This window comes from Alligator mississippiensis, chromosome 3, assembly GCF_030867095.1.
Source record: "Alligator mississippiensis isolate rAllMis1 chromosome 3, rAllMis1, whole genome shotgun sequence".
Classification (NCBI taxonomy): Eukaryota; Metazoa; Chordata; order Crocodylia; family Alligatoridae; genus Alligator; species Alligator mississippiensis.
In genome coordinates, this window is record NC_081826.1 from 94562444 (window position 1) to 94584475 (window position 22032).

General features: G+C 43.8%; 1 protein-coding gene across 12 annotated transcripts in view; it reads left to right on the forward strand.

The window, feature by feature from the left end:
* The window catches only part of MTCL1 (microtubule crosslinking factor 1), a 189361-nt gene that overhangs the window by 20859 nt on the left and 146470 nt on the right, over positions 1–22032 (forward strand). For all 12 annotated transcript variants that reach the window (XM_019490559.2, XM_059724242.1, XM_019490563.2 and 9 more), the window contains 2 exons: positions 9432–9656; positions 11653–11811. In XM_019490559.2, the coding sequence (XP_019346104.1) occupies positions 9459–9656; positions 11653–11811 (357 nt within the window). In that variant the 5' untranslated portion in view covers positions 9432–9458. The remainder of the gene's footprint in view (positions 1–9431; positions 9657–11652; positions 11812–22032) is intronic.

The window sequence follows — 22032 nt, forward strand, 5'->3', positions numbered from 1 at the left end:
ATCTTGTCTTGCTATTTCAATTGCCACTTAAGGTTCTTGGGGCAGGATTTTACTCCTGAAATACCAGTCTAACATTTTGGCAACGAGTTGTTTTATTAACTACATCAGATCAGTTCTCCATTACTAGATACAAAAAAGAAATATCTATTTATTTATTTACTTATTTTGACTACTATTAAGTGTCTAATCCAGGTTCTCTCTGTATTTTACCAAGTTAAAATTCTCAGCATGAAAGGTCATATTCACAGAAGATCATATGAGTAATATTCTAATGGATACTCACAATAATAAGTCATAATTAACTTATGGGGTTGATTTATCCACCATTTCCAAATATTATTAAACAATATTTATAAGCTGCTCAGTTTGGGAGCTATTATAGGTCTGGCCCTACTGTGCTTGCACTTTAATTCTGATTGACATATTTTCCTCTGCTATGGTTCAATTGCCAAATTTACAAGGTTGGGCTATCATAGTTTTAGCTGCAATTTCCACTTCCCTGAGTCCTTTCTCCACTTCTGTTGTGAGGACTGCAAATCATCACTTTTAGTATTTACTTTCTCTAAGACACTCTGAATAGAATTCTCTCAATTAAACCACGTAACTAAACCTCCAGGCTAGTCTCTCTGGTACCCTGTTTGTGCCTGGGAGCTCCCACTGAGAAACTGTATGTGCAGTGTGAAAAAGAAAAATTCTTTCTCATTGTAGTTTGGGTTTTGGACATGTTTTATATGAGTTGCAGTGCCTGGTCTTCGCTGCACATTCACTCAGTGTTATGCTGTTTTATAACATATTAAGATCAGGTCTTAAGAGAATTGACACTCCATAGTTGGATGTATACTCTCTTTTGACTAGTTTAGTGTTCCAACCTGACTTACAACACTTGGAAACGAAAAACAGGTTTTTAATCCTTTTATTTCCTTGTTTAAAAATCATTACCTCAGTGCACAGATTTAAGCTGTCTCATTTCATTGGTTTAACCTTAACAGCTGTGGTTTAGCAGAAGCTATCCTAAGGTCTTAAGTAGGATAGAATTATAAGCACCTGTTTAAAACAGAAGAGAATAAAATAGCAGTTCTTAAATCATTTCTTCAGTGAAAGTGGTCAGACCTGCATCTTTTCTATACAGGCATCCCTTGCTCTTTACAACTGTTTTTCTATTTTGTTAGAAGCAAGATCAGGACCTTATTGGCTAAGTACAGAGAGCCAAAAAGCCCGAGATTGAGTTGATTCAGACTTCACAGGTTATTTTAAGCTATGTAGATTGAACTGAGAAGCAAGTGAACAGACATTCACTTTTGATTCTGGCAGCGCAGCCACATGCTTGCAGTAGCCCAGGCAAGGCGCCAGGGGGTGCTAGAGCACACCTCCGTGCTCAGCTGGAGCAGACCACTTCAGCCAAGGCTAACCCACCCACCCTGCAAAGCATCCTGGGATGCTGGGGGCTGTGAGTTAACTTGAATCTGGAGGGGATCTGGGACAGAATTTTAATAAACCAATTTAACCTAAATCAGTTAAGCCTGATACTACATCTATCCAGGTATATCTTAAACTGGTTTTGGTCAGTTTGAAAGCAGTTTATATGCACTGAACTGTCGTGATACAGAGTTGAACCAGTTTCCAATCACATATTGGTTTATGCGTAATTTCTGTCCCTAAGTTGTGAATAATGAAAAAGAAAGATATATAATTTCTTTGACCTTCTCTCTCTCACTCAGAATCCTGAAGGGCTACAGTATAAAGTTATGCTCTGAAACTACATTTTGTGGATGTTATTGTGATATTTCAGAGACATAGGATTGTACCAGCATTTTGGCTGTGTTAATGTTTAAAATAGATTTTACCACATGAAAGGACCTGGTCTGTCCGCTTTCCTTGAGCTGGAGAATGTGCATTGATACAAGCTAGAGAAAACACAACGGCACATTTTCATAGGCTACACAAGTAGCATTAACAAGACTATCAGTATGTACAGTCTATGCAACTATTTCCCCATAACATTCTGTGAAGTAATTGGGCCCTTTGGTCAGGCTCTGATGGAAACTTATGCATGGTGGGTTTTCCCGCCCCCATTTCAGTTTGGATTTGTTTCTGCTAAATACTATATGAAGTATATCATGGGTTTGAAGGCAATTTGGATTGTTCCCTTATATGGTCAAAAATGCTGAGGCCATCATTTGAAATCTGTACTAGAATGCATTGTTGTCCAACTCTGAAATTCACTGACATGCTGATGTACTGCTAAACGCCCCTGTGGCCAGAACATCCACCTCTCCCTGTAAAAGATTCAGAGGGTAAGGAAAAATAGAAGTAGAGAGCCCTGAGTGTTTTTTAAAGCACACTTTTTGTAAGTGTACCCTAATATCTAGTTCATGTATCAAGTTATATGTAAAAGAAACAGAAACATTGAATGAACTTGAGAATAAACAGAGGCTAGGATAAAAATGACAGTCTGCCAAAATTTGAGCTATAAGGAGAAAGATTAAGAGAATTTAACCCGTGAAAACTAAGGGAAGATGTGGCTATGTATAGAAATACAAAGTTCCTGTATACGAGCTGGGATGCTGCTCCGATGCGCTGTAATTACAGTACATCAGAACAGAATTAATCGAGTCTGCTGGAGCATAGTAATTACTGTACTCCAGCCAGCCTCCACGTCTTGTGTATCCATGTCCCTGCACTTCAAAATGGCAGTGGGGGCACTTTAACCAAAACTCATTTGACAAGCTTTACATAAAGTGTCCCTGCAGCCATTTCGAAGCATGGGGATGCTGATATATGTGATGTTCCAGATGCTTTAATTAGAGTGGTTCTTTAATTAGAGTCTGCTCTAACTAAAGCACCTCCTGCCACCACCCTCAGAGCACATGTATAGATGCCCATAGTTCTTGTTTGCTTAAGAGGTTTTTCTGGGAACCATTATGGTGGAGTGACTGATGGAGAGGACATAAGCAGGAGGCTAATACTAGTTCAGCGATGGGACCTGGGTCATTGTGGACCTGGATGTGACAATCAGCAGAAATGATTTGTTGAGACAAGACAGAAGATGAGGAAAAGCTGTTTGGGTGTTCTTGAGGAGCAGCACGTTTTTCTTTGCTTCACTTTTCCTTAGAACAAAGTCCTCCTGTCTCGGTTTGTAAGCAGGCATTATTTGATTTTTGGGTAGGTATGTATTATGCTGTTGGGAGTTTTGGGGCCTGTTTAGTTTAAATGGGATGATTATTTCAAGGTTGTTGGGTGAGATGATGAGAGTTTCAGTCTCCAATTGGGGTTGTAATCAGTAGATTCTGATGTGTGCATAAATCCTCATAGCCACAGTTAGTTTAACTACTTTACTTGATTATTTGTTTTTGGGCAGTGGCCAGTTCTTTGTCCAGGCACTGGACTGAATAAATAGGAAATTTAATAAGTAGGTAATGGTGTCAGAACTGTTCATCTGTAGGGACTACTTGGATTTTTTTCCTCCAAGCGTGGTCCTTAGTGCTTGGAATAGCAGGGAGTATTCATGTATTCTTTGGCAACAGATGCCATTCCTTACCCTAAAACTGTGTTTCATAATCCTCTATTTAAAAAAAAATGTTGATCCTAACTCTTATGATAGTAAAGGCAATCCAAAAACATATTAATAGAATTTAAATCTAATTAGTGTACCCATTCTTCATGTTTGGATAGTTTAAAATAATGGCTTAGACAGGTGTGAGTGACTCCATTCTTCTGCATGATTGTGTTGGCTGAAATCTAAAGAGAGCCATTTTAAAACTAATCGTTGTAGCAGAAATACCTAGGCTTATAATAAAATGCTATTTTTTGGGTTCCAAAGCCACTGTCCCCTAAGCAGCTATTAAAGCCTCCACCCTTCCCTACCCTGAAAACTTTTACTATGTGCAGTTATGTATTTAAACAAAAATGTGTAGCAAAATGATAATGTGAGGACAATAAAAGCAAAGAAACAAAACAGAAACTCAATGTTGAGATAAACAAAGCAAAGCCAAGCTGTATTTTTCACATTAAATTAATATAAAAGTTAAATTTAAAAAAAAATGAAACGGCTAACTTAGCTGGAGAAATCAGGTAGCTTGTTACAGGTTCTGGGTGCTGCCTGCACAGAGTACACAGGACTTTGATCATCTGAAAGAATTATGTTCAGTTCATTGCTTGCTGGGATTGCTTGCATGTTGTACGCTATTCCTGGTTGATTAAGTTGCAAGTGTTTATCTTCATTGCAGAAGTCAACTCACATTATGTACACACAGATATCTTTTTTTGCATATCTGTAGCTGAAATAAAAGTGGACACACTGTGAAATAACTTTCAAGGGATTTTGGGGGGATTATTTTTTCTGTGCTTGTACTACATACAGGTCAACTTCCAGGTTTATAAATCATAATTTATAGTAATGCACTAAAATGAACCAGATACAGACTTCTTTTTTGTGGGATAATATGGGAGAACTTATTTGTCCCTTCTGAACATCAGGGAGAATGGTAGGGAGGTATAAAGGGTCTCAAATGATGGCAGCCTACATCCACACTACCAAGTGATCATGTCAGTTGGTAACAAGTTATATTCACTACAATATTAGTCTGTACTCTGTATGAGCCAGCCAACTTGAGATAAAATATCACCAGACCCAAATTGAGGGTTTAGGGATATACATAGAAGTTGAGCTCAAGACAACACTTGAGCTCACTTGTAGTAACTTGAGTTCACTCATGATAACTTAAGTCAACTTTGCAGTAAAAAAAGTCTAGCCTTACTAATAAAGGTAAATGAAGTTTGATGTGGCTTCTTTTGACTACAGTGTTATATAGACAGGACTGATTTCTAGCTATAACAAGTTGGGATGAAGGCTAGGAACAGACATTAAAAAAGCCTGAGCCTAAATTGATTCAATCTCTGCAGGTTAGTCTAACCTGACTAGGCTGAACTGGTTTGTAACTGGACAGACATTCTCTCTGGACTGAGGAAATTCAGGCACATGCCTGCAGTGTCTCAGGCTAGAAGCCAGGGGGTGCTAAAGCAGCCCTCCCTTCCCTTGTACAGTACTGAACTGAGGGGGAGGTGTGGCCAGGTCCCCACAGGGCCTCTGATTAGGGAGGTCTGCCTGCATGGTCCCAGGCTTTTCCCCGCTGGCTACTCAAGGGGCAGGAGTATTGCCAGATCCCAGACACCTGCTAGCACCCCGAGGTGAGGGGGGTGTACAGTGGGGGGTGTACAGTGCATGTATCTGTTGATGATATGGAGCTTTTCAATATCCCCCTATTGCTCCAGTGGCTGCTAAATGAAAGGAACAGAAAGAGGAAATATTATGGCCCAATACTTTTTTTACTCACCATAATCTTCCTTGGAGGGGGATTTTTCACCCCTTTCAGGGTGTAGTGACTTCTATGCTAGGGAGCGCTGTCTGAGATGGACATAAACAATGTGATTGATAATTGCATAACTTTAGCGCTGAGATCCTGATCAGAACTAGATCTCATTATTTTTAATGCCATGGGAATATATATGAAGCCATGATTTCTACCCCAGGCTTGGTATAGACATTACAGCTAGCAGTTTGGGGTTAGATTAAGTTAAAAGTGGCCCCCAATCTAAGGTAAATCCAGGTGGGTAGGATGGGGGGGCTAGTGGGAAGGCCTAGGAGGCAAGGGGGGGCTAGTGGGGTCTGAGGGGGTTAGGAGCCTTGGGGTGGGGTGTGGAGGAGAAGGGTTTGGCAGGATCAGAGAGGCTCTCTGATCCTGCCAATCCCTCCCCTGACCCCCCAGCGTCCCCCTGCTTGATGCCTCTGAACTGCCCCCGATCCTGCAAACTTTTCCTGGGGCTGGTTTCACTGGTGTTCACTGGTCATGGGAGCCTGATTGAAGTAAGTTGGGGTGGGAAGAGGGTGGGTAGATCAGCAGACCTGGTGGCTTCATGTGGGGGCTCAGGGTTCAGGACCAGGGATTATTTTTAGCACCCCTTCCCCCCTCCCCCCAATCCCACCTGCTTCTCTCCCCATCCTTGACTTCCATTGGCACTGGTGAATACCCATAAACCATCACTGGGAGTGGATTGTGAGGCTAGGGGGGTTTGGCGGGCTCGGAGTGGGGGGAGGTTAGAAAAAGTGCAGCTCCAGGGCTGGGGCCAGGAGCTAAAAATCGGGGGGGGGGAGGGGTCAGGGAGCTAAAATTAGCTCTCAGTGTGGGGGCAGGTTTGAAAAAGTGCAGCTCCAGGGCTGGGGCCAGTGGCTGGACTTGCATTGGGAAAGTGTATAGAACAGGGGCGACGCATAGCGGGTGTATGCATGTGGTAGTACACCTCCTCCAAAAAGGTGTCACCAACACTGTTGGTGGTGCCTGCAGGTGGTCGCCACTTGCCACTTCACCACTGGCAGTGTCTGCGGTTGGTCCCTGGTCGCTTCTGGCTGCTGCTGCTGCTGCCAGCAGTGCCTGTGGGTGGTCACCAACCCATGGTCAGCACTTGCCATCCCCCACCCCCACCCCGCTACTGACAGTGCCAGCGGCATCTGCAGGAGCTCCCCTCTCACTGCTGCTGGGCTCCCGCCACTGCCACTGCTGTGTTGCTGCTGCTGCCACCGCAGCCATGCCCCCCAGCCACCAGGGGCACATACCATTCATGGTATAAAAGTTCAGTAGATTAGTCTCACTGTACCCACCTCCAAGGTAGAGTTAAATTAGATTAAGTCAGCCATTTTTTGACCAATCTAACCTTCCTAGAACTTCCATGCAATTCATACTTAGATCACTTTAACCAGGGATCCAGAGAAGGTCCACAGATAGGTGAACTAAATAAAATCAGGTGCCTATTTTTAATGCACTCTAACCTCCCCCTAACCTCCCCAAATGTCTGTGCATAATCCCAGAGAGTTTACTAATCAAGATTCCAATAGAGCAAATACTTATGTTTAAATACTTAGGCATAACTTTACACTTAGTAGTCCTACTGAAGTCAGACAACTACTTGTGTTAAAATTAAGTTTGCATTATGTTAGAAAATGGTGAAAAATATTTCTTAATTACTACATGATTAATTTTTTATTTCTATTAAGCTTTCAGATGGAAATGAGAATGCAATGATATTATAAAACACAAAGATTTTAAACTTGCTTCTTATTACATAAAATTTGCTGCATACCTGAGGGAAAATATCAGAATGCATTTAAAACTAACTAACTAATTCATGAAGCAAAGGAAGATCTCAGCTTCTTACCAGTGGCGATGCATAGGGGTGCACAGGGCACCCCCTGAGAGTGCTGGTGCACTCCCTGACTAGCCTCACTCCCCACTTAAGTGATGGGCGGGGGGGCAGGGGCAGGTGGGAACACTGGTGCTCCCCTGCGAGTGGCAGCTGGGGCGTGGGAGCACTGGATGTATGCCACGGCCGCTTCCAGAAGCGCCGTGGCCACTTCTGGGAGCGCTACAGCTGCTTTCGGGAGTGGCACAGCCGCTCACCAGTCAGTAAGTGTTGCTGTGGGGGGATCCCGCTCACCCCCCAGTGGGTGAGATCCCTGGTCAGCAAGATTGGCCGGAATCCCCTGGTTGCTGACTGGTCACTGGGGGAGCACATGGCCTCCCCTCCCCCGACTAATTTGGCACCAGTTGCACGTACTTTTTACACTTAGAAGGCATCATTCATAGCTTTAAAGAAGAAACAAATGTAGCTACTTTTAAACTCCCTATCTGCTTCTCAATTTTGAATGTAGTCATTTAATTTAAGAAAATCTTCTTTCTTCAGTGCAGAAGGAGCTGTAGTTGTCAAAAATTGATTTATCATTTTAAAAATCTGGTGCTAGGGCCTAGCCAGTTACTTTCCTCACTTTAGTAGTCTGATTTCTTAAAAACATTGTAAGTGAATGTGCTGCTCAAACAGTATTTTTATGTAATTTAAATGGCAGTAACGAAATGCAATAATTTTAATCCTCACTATAGGCTATTATAATTTTAAACTTAATTTTCACCTGGTTTATTTTTTAATGTGATATTTAATTTAATTTGAAAATCTGCTGTAAATAAAAACATCAGATTTAGTTTCAAAATGTAAATTATTTTGGTATTTTTGTCAGACTTACCAACCCTGATGAACTGAAAACTTTAAAAGGGTAACAAAAGTGTCTCATCTCTTTAACCTGTGCACATGAAATTTAATTAATAGTCAAAGGTATTCAGAAGAAAGAATTCTAAATGTATTTTATAATAGTTTCCCCTTATGAATACTGCTTCTTTGTATTGCTTATTAAAATATGTAACTATGGCTTTTAGGTTAGGCTGATAATATACTGCGGCTGTACCAGTTGTGCTAAAGGAGTTTATGGTGTAGAACAGCACTTGTCCTTGCACTTTCCTTGGCATGAGTCCTTTCTCTTTGTTAAACTCAGTATAAAGTTAATAATGGAGTTGTAAATGTTGCTGGAGCTGCCACAGCAATTTGATGGCCTGTACCCCTGAACTGGAAGGTCTGTGAAGAACTTTAGCTCAAGAGCTTCAGTCATGCACAGATGAAACAAACTGGAATGATAGAATTCATCCTCAGCTAGCAGTGGCTTACCCTGCTGTAAATCTTCATATCTGATTTAGGGGAGGGAACATGTGCCCTCGTGGTATGATTTACATTTGGGGCAGAATTAAAGCTTTTAGGGAAGAAGTGACTTGTTTATATTTCTTTGGCAGATCTTTTTTTTTCTGCTTCTGATTCTGGAATGTGCATTTGTGTTTGAAGCACACACTGGTTGGGTGGTGGTGGGGAGGGAGTCTCAGCTAACTGGGTTTTAAGTGCATTTGTGCTGATTAGACTAGGTTGTAAAGAATTCTTATGTTGGAGCAGTTGGTTGTTTGGCTAAAGAGCTGAAAAGTTTATGTTTTGAAGATGTATTAAAGTTATTAATATGCAAAAGGACAATTTTGATTGTAAGGGATTTGTATTATAAAGATGTTATACAGAGCAGCTGAAGCAGTAAGGTGGGTTTGCTATAATTCTGATGGAAAAAAAATTTAAGATAAAGACTGCTATGTACATTTTAATTTTAATTCACTATGGAAAGGGAAAATATGTTATCCGTTTTAGGAGACAGATATACATCCTTGTAATTCTGATCTGTTCTTAATTACTACGATAGTAGGTACATGAAAAAGGACCTGAAGAAGAATGTTTTGAATTCGAAAGCTTGTCTCTGTCTCAACTATACAGTTTGTCCAGTAAAAGGCATCACCCCCAAAACCCCTTATCTCTCAGTTAATTGCCATGGCAATTGTAATGAATAGAACAGGAATTCATTAATACATTTCAATGTAATTATTCCATTAAGGGATAATATTGCTGTTTCTGTCTTTTGGTTGTCACCTTATTGATAATGTATGCTGGCAAGCACGGAGAATTTTTTTTGTTCCTCTGGGTGAGATTTAGAGATATGATGGAAGACTTTGGGCTTTTCACAGGATGAGCTGGATGAGCTACGCGCTGAAATGGAGGAGATGCGTGACAGTTACTTAGAGGAAGATGTTTACCAGCTGCAGGAACTCCGGCGAGAGTTGGACCGTGCAAACAAGAACTGCCGCATCCTGCAATATCGTCTCAGGAAAGCAGAACAGAAAAGCTTGAAAGTTGCACAAACAGGCCAAGTGGATGGAGAACTCATTAGAAGTTTGGAACAAGATTTAAAGGTGGGTGAGGGATTCATGGACATTCATAGCAGAAAGCTGAATTACATGGTCTTGGTCTGTGGTCAAAATAATTAAGATAAAAGTAACACCTATATTTCTCAACGTGTCAGTTTCATATTTTCTATTTGTAGCAAGCAAATGTGCAACTTGATATAATCAAAACAGGATTTTACAAACAAAAACCATACACACAAGCTCAAATAGTTACATTCATATGTTTCTTTAAAAAAAAAGTTTTACTGTATAATTAAAAAAATCTAAATATATTTTTATTTTTCCTTCTTTTTCCCTTTTTTTTAAAGATAGTCAAAATCTATCTTCTTTTTTATCAGTTTCTGGTAAGTTTCATGTTTTGGTGATAATGGCCATACATTCAAATGTTTGGATTTGAAATACTGTAGAAACATATGATTCCTATGAAATAAACTGCTAGCACTGACATTTTTTTTAAATGTTAATGGAAATTTTGCATTTAGGATAACCTTTGCAAAAGTTTGTTTTTTAGAATCTAATTTGGCTCATCTGTTTTTTCAGATGTTTTGGACATTGCAAACGTTTTGAAAAATAAATTTCACACGACATTTTGAAAAACTTTGAACTAGAATTTGCAAAACAAAGTAACTTTTTAGAACTGGACAATATTATATACTTTTGCTGTTGTGCTGTAATTCAAATAATCTTCACCATTCTAAATATGCTTATAAGAGAGATTCCTCCTTTTCCTTTTTAGAAAGAACTTTCATTATTATTATTATTATTTAGTTTTTTAGCTTTTGTGCCAGTTTTACCTATTTTTGATTGCTGCTGATACTCATCCTTCAATTCTCTTCTGGAGAGCTCAGTAGGCAAGTGGGCAAAGCCATCAATTGTCCATTTGCAGGAGAGTGGAGAAATCTATTTAAAGTTTGTCTCCTTTCTTGACCAAGGTGCATTGCCTCATATAGTATAGCAGGGAGGAGCATGTCTTCGCCAGCTGATGCAGGGGTACCCCTATTCTCATAGCTGTAACTTAAAATGTTGATGTTCTTCTTGATGACTTGTCAGCACTTACCTCCTCTTGCAGAGGCTGGTACAGTTAAGGGGGCATGGGCTGCTGCTGTATTAGTGCAAGCCCCTGCACATGGGTTGCTGCTGAGGCTGTGGTAGTGCAGTGGTGTGGGTTCCCCTGGCACTCCCTCTGAATCAAAGCCTAGTGCTGGTGACCTGCTTGCATCCTCCCTCCCCCACTATGTACCCCTGTAAGTATCAGAGGAGCAGGTATCTCCCTTTTGTCAGTGGGACACAGTGTCTTTTTCTGTCAGATGCAACGGTGCTTAGATACCAGCTGGCTTTGCTAAGTGAAAGAGAAGCTCTGATCATACCCTGATCACCGAAATGATTAAGAAAATAATCATAGGTTTAGAATAATAGGTATAGGGCCTTAACAGGGCGGTAGGTAGGGCTTCATAACAGAGAGGCAGACTGGCCTAGCAGATTGGGCCCTGGAAAAGAACTCAGGGTACCTGAGTTCAGCTTTTGGCTCTGCCACTCATTTGCTGTTTCATTTCCCCTCCCTCTGCCTCAGTTTCTCCTCTCAGTTATCCTTTTTACTTTAGTTCTGATTGCTGGTGATGCAACAAGTCCTGGTGGATAAGGATGTTGCACACCTGTGGTTTTGATCAGATCAGAGACTTGGCAGTGCTTTCAACATAATTCCAGCATATTTTTTAAGCGATGTCATACGGTTCACATTCGGTGTATAAAAGGCTTTTTAAGTGGTATCCCTGGCGTTGTCTTAATTTTGAGAGAAGTTCTTTGATAACTCTAAAGTTCCCTTTTTGTTTTTCTCCTCTGGACACATGAATATAAATTCTGGCATAGTTCACCTCTGAATATACAAAAAAAACCCCTGAAAATTCTTTTATTGTTTGGAGTTGAGATATAGTTTGTGTTCAGAGACCATAGCTTACTTGTGGCATATTAGAATTCATATATATGTTTGTGCTGTTTCAATCAGGTAGCCAAAGATGTATCTGTCAGACTGCACCATGAACTGGAGAGTGTGGAAGAGAAACGTGTTAAAGCAGAAGACGAGAATGAGATCCTTCGACAGCAGATCATTGAGGTGGAAATATCCAAGCAGGCAGTACAAAATGAGTTGGACAGGTTGAAAGAGGTAAGCAGTAGTCAGAGAAATTATGCTGAACTATGGGTTTGGTTTAGATTGGAACCTTGTTATCAAAAGCATTTTAGAGTAATCCCAAAGCAAAATGTCTCCAACCATTAAAGTTACTGGTACAACTGGGACTGATTATCATGTGAAACACCTTTCTACATGTCCGGTAGCATCTCTGACTTAGAAAGTAGAGAAGGAATTGATTTTTTTTAAAATAGTGCCTTTCATGGTACTGAGATTACAGTTTACATATGGCCACTAGATATTCTGTGGCTCAGTTTTACCTTGGCAAAACTCTCTTTGTCTTCAGTGTGATATTGTGAGATCTGACTTCCCTTATTTTTGGGAAGTTTGCCTCTGTTAGGATTGAGTGAGACCTATACGATTTGTCCCTGAAAGGTTAATTCAGATAAACAGATAAAATTCAGGGCTAAATTTAGGTTCATGTTACTCAGTCATGTCAATGGTGCTACTGGCATAAGTAAGGCAGAAAGGATCTGATTTATAATGTACAAATAACATTGCATTTCAGATACAGAAATGTGTGTTAGGAATAGTCTCTATTATATCTGACAAATAGATAATCAGAATAGAATGATAGTTCTTGGAAGTAAACAAAATAAGAGACGGAATGCAAAGTAAAGGGAGTGAAAGATTTTAAATGTGGGCTTTTACTATGCCCTATATCCTGATCTATGGGAGCATTTCTGTTCTTTTGATAATACAACGTATGGGGCTCCTGTCTTTGTTCATTTTTAAACCAGAGTGAGAGAGAACACTCAGGCATAATGAGGTAAGTCATTTATCTCCTCTGAGCTGTGGTCAGCTTTAGAGAGCCACTGTAATTATGTGGTTCTTTTAATCCTTCAAACAATGCCTGTGAGTCAAATGGAACAAAACCTGATTCAGTTTTCTAAGGTGGACAAACCATGTTTAATTTCTTTGTGTGTTTTGAATTATAAGGAGAACAAACTCACCGCGAGAGTTTTTGCACTTACTATACATAAAAGGATATATTTGTCAGCTGATATAAACTTTAATGTTACTGTGACACATATGCATGTTAAACTACTGAAGATCTGTGCCAGAAATAGCCTGGCTGATGCCTTACTTATAAGGTTTGGGGGGGTGGAGTTATTTGTTTGTTTTTAAACTACTTGCAGATGCCAATAGTTCTTGCTGGGCATTGTAATTTGCTAGGGGACATGTGAAATATATTCCATACAATACCCAGCCATCCACTTCATATATTTTTTATAATTAGTTATGCCTGGTTCTAGCTCATCATTGCACAAAGCTCTGCCTGGCAGTCTTGTGAGTGACATATTTTGAAAACAAGCTATGGGCTATTGAAGTGATGGACAAGCAAGTAGTCCAATGTTGGAGAGCTCTCATGGAGTAGTCTTCAAAAGGAGAAAGATTGAGAAATATTAGGGAAAGGAAAAGTTGATTGATGAAGCACTAAGATTCAGTGGAACAGAGTTACCTCTAAGTGAATTAGTAGGACATAAGTCCCTTAGTGTATTCTTCAAAATATATGAGAGATTTGTATTTTCGGTGTGCCTGAAATGCAGTTAGTACTTGACCAATATAAAAGGTACAGCTCTTGCTCCAAAGAGTTTATAGCCAGATAACTGGAGGATACCATTCATCTTTACAGACATGGGGGTTGCATGCCTGCAGTTGCAGCAGCCACAGGGTGGGTGGTGAGCCCAACAGAGCCCTGAATTTCTCCAAACTTGCTGTAACCTATTATGTCCTTAATTAACAGGGAGTCAGGCTTTACTGTGCCTCAGCTGCTCTATGGTACCTGTCTCTGACTGAGAGCTGCTCTGTGGTAACTATCTCAAACTGAGTGCTAAACTAGGACAGCTTACCCCTGAACAAAGCAACTAACTTGTTCCAGCTTAACTCTCACTTGTCATGGGTAATTGCAGGCTCTGAGGCTGTTACTGCAGAGCAGGTGATGCACCTTCCATATTAACAGTAGGTATTTGATGTACCTGTAACTAACCCACCATTAGTGAAAGCCAACCTGGAAAAATTAGGCCTGTTTCATTGAGGGGTAAGCTGCCCTGGTTGAGGTACCTTACCATTAGTTAGGAGTAGGCCTAGAACTAGTTAGGTTTAGAGCAGCTTAAAATGCAGCTCATTTCCACCTCCCTGTAAAACTGCAGGCACATGAACAGTGGTAACTATGTGCAGGGGAAGATCTGTGGTAGAGACAGGAATAGAAACTAATTTTCTAGGGTGCAGGTTTTTGATTGTAGCCATTTTGGTTTGAGGACATGGGCAGGCAAGGTTCTTTGGGTAGATGTGATATTTTTTATTAGACCAACTGAGTAATTGGAACAAAGTTCTTTGAAAGCTTTCGGGAACAAGTACCCTTCTTCAGGCATAGGGAGACTGTGCTGTTGTGAATAGTAGTGTGTTGTGAACAACGGCAGTCTCCCTATGCCCGAAAAAGGGTGACAGTTTAATTTGACAGTTAAATATCTGAAATTCAAAATAAATACTTGATACATGAAAGATCTCTCTCCCAGAGGGGCATGTTTCCCCTAGGAGAAATTGAGTGAGCGCTTGTACAAATGTAGTTTCTACTGGGAGAGTGGTGACTCCTCCTAGAAACATAATGTCTGTACATGACCGCAGTCTCCTACTACTTGAGCTCAGAACGTAGCTGATAAATGTTGTTCTTGGAAATTTTATAGTTGGTAGATGCCATACTCTCTCCCACTTGTTTTCCTCTTCCAGTCCATAAATAGAAACTAAGTTTCCCTACCTTTTCAAGTCCCCATTGATTTATTGACTTAGAATTAATTATTTGAATGTAGAGAAATTAAGAAAATATTCTCTGCACCTGCAGATGAGGCTGTTTCTATCAAATAACGGTTTCCTACTTCACCAAATGTAGGTTTAGGTGGTGACTTCTACCAGGTCAGTGGTTTGACTTGAAAATCTCACAAGCAAAGCATGCATTGCTTAGTAGTATTGTTTTTATTTAATTTAAAATACCTTAGTAATTACATTGGCTAGGGACAGACATTTCACATAAACCAGGTTAAGTGATCAGAAACTGGTTTAAACCTATAACAGAACATAAGTTCAGTGCACATAAACCAGTTTCAAAATGGCTGAAACTGGTTTAAGATAAATCTGGTTGAATGTAGTATCAGACTTAACTGATTTGGGTCAAACCAGTTTATGCAGTGCGTTTCCCAGACCCCTTCCTGCTTTAAGTTAAATCAGAGTTAAACTGGGCTGTGTTCTGTGCTCCAGAGAACAGGGCTGGCCCCGAACCTCTGCTCCCTAGCCAGAGCTCCGGTGGAGACTACAGGTATAGCAGGATCTGCCTGACTTCCCCCTGCCCTTTACCCTCTCTGCTTAAGCAGGTATCCCTCCCTCCCCTCTCTCAGAGCACAGACTCCAGCCCCATGAAATCTAGGCATGTGGTATGCTGGGTAATGCTGAGAGATGTCTATATGTATGTGTCTCCAATTTCACTGGGACAGGCAGACAGAACAGTGTCAGTTTAGGGCTTTTTGGAGATAATCAGCATATCATCTGGTAATGTCCTTCCGTTCCTTCCTTGGAAAAAGCTGTTTAAGAAGAGCTTGAACTAATGAGAGAGGCTTTTGTTTTGTTGATGGACTGATAAATGCTGTGTTATCAGCTCCCTGCTGGCTCCCTACCCTGTCAGGTGTGCCGACAGTATGAAGAAGCAGGGAGAGGGAGATTGAAAAGCTCAGTATCATCAACAGATGCATGCACTGCACATCCCCCGCTTTGCCTCAGAGTGCTGGCTGGGGGCTGGCAACACTCCTGCCCCTTGAGCAGCAAGCAGGGAAAAGCCTGGGACTGTGCAGGCAGGGTGGCGGTTTACACTCCTCACCTAATCAGAGGTCCTGCTGCGGTCTGGCCATGCCACTCCTCCGCTCAGCATTGTGGAAGGGAAGGGAGGGCTGCTCTAGTGCCCCACCAGTTTCTAGCCTGAGCCACTGCAGCCATATGCCTGCATTTCTTAGGTCCAGAGGGAATATCTGTACAGTTGCAAACTGATTCAATATAGGCAGGTTAGACTAACCTACACAGATTGAATTACTTCAGGCTCAGGCTTTTTGAATGTCTGTCCCTAGCAATGAAGTTTAGGCCAGCAGTGTCAGACTTACAGCCTGTGGGCCAGATCTGGCCCATAGAACCATTCAATCCAGCCTGTTAGTACTCCAGTTCACTACCAGATGTTGGGGGCATGGCTTGCTGCAGAACTGGAGTCCCTGGACTCCACTGGACATGGCCATTGGAGACAGCCCCCCAGCTCTATGCTGTTGCCTGAATGAAGACCTGCCACCACTTACCTCTGGACCCATGCTGCTTCCCAGATGCAGCCCCATGCTGCCACATGCCTCCAGCTCCATGCTGCTGAATACCCCTGAGACCCATGCTGCCACATTCTCCTGGCTCTGTACTGATGCCAGAACTCCAGGCTGCCACCTAAATGTGGCTCCATGCTGCTGTCTGCCCCCAGACCTGCACTTCTGCCTTGCCCAGAACCCACGTTGCAGCTGCTGCTGGCCCTGCAGATGCAGCTCAGAAGGAGCCCTCTGCAGTCCAGATATAGCCTGGGACTTGGAGTGATTTTGATACCCTTGGTTCAGGCCATAATTTAGGTGGTTGTTCTTTAATTTTTAGTTTCTGTAAATTTACCTGTAAAACCAAAAACATACTGGACATGAATTAAAAAGTCCTATAAAAAGTGTTAATTTTTTTTATTCACGCTGTTTATTCATGCAGCAGCCCTGGACTTCAGGAGGGTGGATTTCAATGAGGTAAGGAGAATAGTTGGGGAGGCACTGAGGTCCCAGAGGGGAGGGGAGTTGGGTGTACAGGAAGAGTGGTCGTTCCTTAAGGAGACAATCCTCCAAGCCCAAAGGGAGGTAATCCCAATGTGGATCAAAAGGAGCAAGAGGGTGCAAAAGCCCCCATGGCTCACCAAAAGCATACAGGAATGTCCCCTAGCTAAAAAGGAGGCATATGCAAATGGAAGAGAGGGGACAACACCAGGGAGGACTATACCTCAGTTGCTCGGGGCTGTAGGGGGGCAGTCAGGAAGGCCAAGGTGGAAATGGAACTGGCTACCCAGATCAAGGACAACAAGAAGTCCTTTTTTAAATACATAGGGGTAAAAAGGAGGTACCGGGTAATGTGGGGCCTCTGCAGGACACACTAGAAAATGTGGTCATCACACCAGACAGCAAAGCTAACCTATTTAACAATTTCTTTGCCTCCATTTTTCTGAGCAGGGACTGAGTCACCCCGGCCACTGGGACCCCTGTGGGTCCCAGGGGAGGTGCACCCAGGCCTAGGGTCAGTGAGGACCTAGTCAGGGAACTTCTGGAGGGACTGGATGTATTTAAATCAGCAGGTCCTGACGATCTCCACCCCAGAGTGCTGAGGGAATTAGCAGAGGTCACTGTGGGACCCCTGGCATGGCTTTACAAGCAGTCATGGTGCTCTGGCAAGGTGCCAGAGGCTTGGAAAAGGGCCAGTGTGGTTCCCATTTTTAAAAAAGGGAGGAGGGTGGGCAGTGGGGTCCCCCAGGGCTCGGTCCTCGGGCCCGCACTGTTCAACATCTTCAGTGACTTGGACAAGGGTGTAAAAAGCACCCTGTTCAAATTTGCTGACGACACTAAGATGTGGGGAGGAATAGGCTGCAATCAGACCTAGACAGGTTACAGGGGTGGGCAGATGAGAACAGGATGGGTTTCAACACTGACAAGTGCAAGATACTGCACCTGGGGAGGAAGAACCAGCAGCATACCCACAGGCTGGGGAACTCCCTTCTCGTCAGTGCAGAGGCAGAAAAGGATCTTGGAGTCATTATTGATGCCAAAATGAACATGGGCCGGCAGTGTGGGGAAGCGGTCAGGAAGGCCAACCGTACCTTGTCATGCCTCCACAGATGCATCTCAAGCAGGTCCAAGGAGGTGATCCTCCCTCTCTATGCGACACTGGTCAGGCCGCAGTTGGAGTACCGTATCCAGTTCTGGGCACCGCATTTCAGGAGGGATATGGACAACATGGAGAGGGTTCAGAGGAGGGCCACTCGCATGATCAGGGTGCAGCAGGGCAGGCCCTACGAGGAGAGGCCAAGGGACCTGAACCTGCTCAGCCTTCACAAGAGAAGGCTGAAGGGGGATCTAGTGGCTGTTTACAAACTAGTCAGGGGGGACCAACAAGCATTAGGGGAGTCCCTGTTCCCCTGAGCACTACCAGGAGTGTCAAGAAATAATGGTCATAAGCTGGCAGAGGGTAGATTTTGACTAGATATCAGGAGGCGCTACTTCACTGTCAGGGCAGCTAGGATCTGAAACCAGCTTCCAAGATAAGTGGTGCTGGCTCCTACCCTGGGGTCTTTAAGAGGAGGCTGGATGAACACCTCGCCAGGGTCGTTTGACCCCAGTACTCTTTCCTGCCATGGCAGGGAGTCAGACTTGATGATCTGCTCAGGTCCCTTCTAACCCTACCAACTATGAAACTATGATTGAGAGCAGAAGGAGACATTTTTTTCTTTGTTTTTGTACCTGACACTTCAGTGAAAGCCCTGTGGATGGAGCATGTTTAGTTGGTGCTATTACACACTCTGATTGTTAAATAGGAGTTGTGAAGCAATGAAGTATCTCCAGTGCAAAGGGCACATTCGTAAATTTTAGCTGTCAAATTCTGCCAAATATCTATTGTGCATGTACAAACTGAGATTTTCAGAAGCTCCTAATTTGGCTTTCTACATGTAGATTTTCATGAAGGCATCAGAAAAGTCATATCCCCTGACACAGAGCTTATCCCCTGCCAAATTTCAACTCTCTGCTCCGAAGTATGTGGGCATTAGAGCTTTTCAGTGAAACGGTTTTAAGAATTTAATTGACAAGGGTAAAACAACATATTTACCTTAACCTTTTTCTTGGAAATGACTGTACTGTTTTAGCTGAAACTTTAAAAAGCCCAATATGGGGCAGTCTTCCAGCATAGATTTCAGCATGAATTATTTAAATCGGGGAAATAAACAAGTGGAAAATCTTATTTGCAGCTGCTGAGTGGGTATTTTGGTGTCCTCTTTGTTTGGGTTTGGCGTTTTGAGCCAGCAAGGAAAAAAAAAACAACAGCCAGATAGAGTGACATTGCAGGGTTCAAGCTGTTTGGAAAGAGTAGCCCTGCTGAAAAAGACAAAGGATGGAGAGGATTAGGAATAGGGTAGCAGCTGCAGAAAGATTTGACGTGAGTGTTATAAAGTGTTTGAGCAAAAAATGAATGAGACTGTGTAACCAGGAAGAAAGGGGGATTTATTTTCTATGGAACAGCCGTATTGAGCAGCTGATAATATCTCTTTAGCCAGTGAAAGCATAGAAGCCAGGAGGAGAGTAACCTAAGGTTGTCACTTTCTCTGTCATAATGAGTTCTGACATGACTGTTTTCTCCCAGTTGCCCCTATAATAAACAGAATCCATTAGTCATTTCAGAGATCTTGTGCCTTGAAATGCTCCAGTTTATTTTAAACCCTCTTTCCATCATTAGCAATGAATGCTGTTCCCCAAGCTTGTTCATTCAGGAAATCATTTCCAGTTATTATGAGAAGACTTTTCTTAAAGTTTGGGCATGTTGGTGTTCCTACAGAGGAAGGCACAGGCAAAATGGGAAAGCAAACGAGCATTTCTCCATCTCCATTCATTTTCATTTGAGGAGATGGAGAAATGAAGATTTTGGTGATTATAGCAGTGCTCTCCCCATGGTGCAGAATTTGAGATGAAAACAAAAGCATTCTTAAACGAGCCTTTCTGAGTTGCCTTCAAACTTGTTAGGTTTGTCCCAGCTGCCCTAAATCTGGAGAACAACTAGGTAACAGAAGTGTTTGCATGGGCAATCCGTTGCACTCAATTCTCTCTCCCTTCCTCTCCCCTCCCCCCCCAGCTTGGAGTGTTTCTTTTTTCAAAATACCATGAACAATTTTAGTACTACAGTTCAAGAAACATGACTTGAAAGTAAAAATTGTTTCTCTGTGGTTGAAATGACCATTGTACTGAAGTGAAAGGTTATATATAAGATACTTTACAAAAATTAGAAAAAGATCATGGATAAGGCAGCTGAACTAGCTTTATCTCATCTTGTCAAATTTTACTTTGGGATTCATATGCAAATAAAGTTAGTGCAGATCAAGAGCATTTATCTGAAAGAAGGATTTAGCTCTATTTAAATGATAGAGCAAAACCAGCTGGAGGTTACTTTTCAAACTATGCACAGGGAGTTGGACATGAAAGATCTGAGGTTTCTGTTGCCCTGAACCCTATGGCTAAGGACAGACATTCAGAAAGCATGAGCCTGAATTGATTCAATTTTTGCAGGTTAGTCTAGCCTGTGTAGATTGAACCGATTTGCAAGTGAACAGACATTCACTTTTAATTCCAGAAATGCAAGCACATGCCTGCAGTGACTTAGGCCAGAAGCCAGGGGACGCTAGAGTAAGCCCTCCCTTCGCTTTGGCAGTGGCCAAGGGAAGCTGAGCTGGGGAGGGCGTGTCCAAGCCCTCAGCAGACCTGAGTATGATTGGGGAGGGGTTTAAACCCCCAACCTAGCCTTCAAGGACCCCAGCTGAAGTTTGCGTGGAAGGGGAGGGGGAAAGCAGCCCTTGTTACACTTTTCAGATGGGGAAAGAAGCATGGTCAGGCCCCAGCCCCAGCTGGCACCAAACAGCAAAAGCATGGGGTATGGCCAGATCCTCCCCTGTGGCGGAGGAGGAGGAAGGGGAGAGCCCTGCCTGCTGCACTGGTTCTCTGACAGCCCGGCCCAGCCTGAGCACTTGGAGTACAGTTTTTCCACCCCTGCCCCACAGTGGCTGTTTCCCCCACCACCCTTCAGTGGGGCCCAGCACTGTGCCCTTCCAGCCCTGAGTCCTGATGCAGTGCTGTACAGAGCCCAGCCCCCACATAATGGCAAAGAAGGGGAGAGCCCTTTATGACAGGCTGGTTCAGCCACTGAGGCAGTGCACCATAGAGCACCCCTCACCACCCTGTGGTGGGCAAGGAGGAAAACGGGAGAGCCCTGCCTGCCACAGTGGCTCCCTGACAGCCTAGTCTGGGCTAGGCTCAGGGAGCCAGGAGCAATCCAGGTACACAGCTCCTGCAGCTTCAGTCTGAGCTCCACCTCCAGCTGGGAAGGGTCCTGCGCCCATGGCCTGGCCCAGCCTGATTTGCTCCCAGCTTCCTGCATCCAGGCCAGGCTGAGCTGGGCTGTAAGGGAGCCGCTCTCCCCCTCCTCCTCCTCCCCTGTTGGGGCGGGGCTCTGTGCGGCACTGCCTCAGCAGCTCCCTGACAGCCCGGCCCAGCCTGGCCTGGGTGCGGGGAGCAGGGACCCAGGAGCGAACTGGGCTAGACTGGGCCACAGGAGTAGGGCCCTTCCCAGCTGGCTGTGGCTCCATGACAGCCTGGCCTGGTGCGCATGGGCGGCAGCTGGCCAGGCAGTGGTGTGGAGGAGGCGCAGCTACAGATGCTTATTGCAGGCACTGTGCAGTGATCGTGGCAGTGGCTGTAGGCACATAAGCCCCCACAGCAGGTGGCTGCTGAGCTCCAGGCCTGTCAGCACCTCTGAGCTGGCCTGGACAGCTGCGAGCACATCCCTCATTGCCAGTCCAGCTGTCAAGGTGCTCGGCCGCAGCTGCAGTGACATTGCTTCCACGCCACTGCCTGGCCAGCCGCCGCCTACGCACACTGGACTGGACTGTCATGAAGCCACAGCTGGCTGGGAAGGGCCCTGCCCCCGCCCAACCCGGGCCAGCCCCTCCATGCCCACCCTCAGTAGTGCCTGTGGACTGGTCCAGCCCAGCCCCAACCCTGGATGAGGTTGGCAGATGGTGGGGCCATGCTGGCTGGCATCTGGCCATGCCCCCATCCTTGCTGCTATAGTGGCAAGAGGGATTGACCCTGACAGGGGCTACTCCACCCTGGCCAGGCAGACCCTAGCTGTGGCCCCCTGGGGGGAGGGGAAAGGGAATGAGCTGTAGCCAGGGTCCTGCCCTCTTCGCCTTAGGGGGCTATGCCAACCAGTATCTAGCTATGCCCCTGCCCCTGCTCTGGCTAGGAAGGAGAGAGGCGGGACCAGCCCTGCTCTCTGAAGCAGACAGTACAGCCCAGCCCAGCCCAGCCCAGGGCTGAAAAGCATGCTGGGGGACTCTGA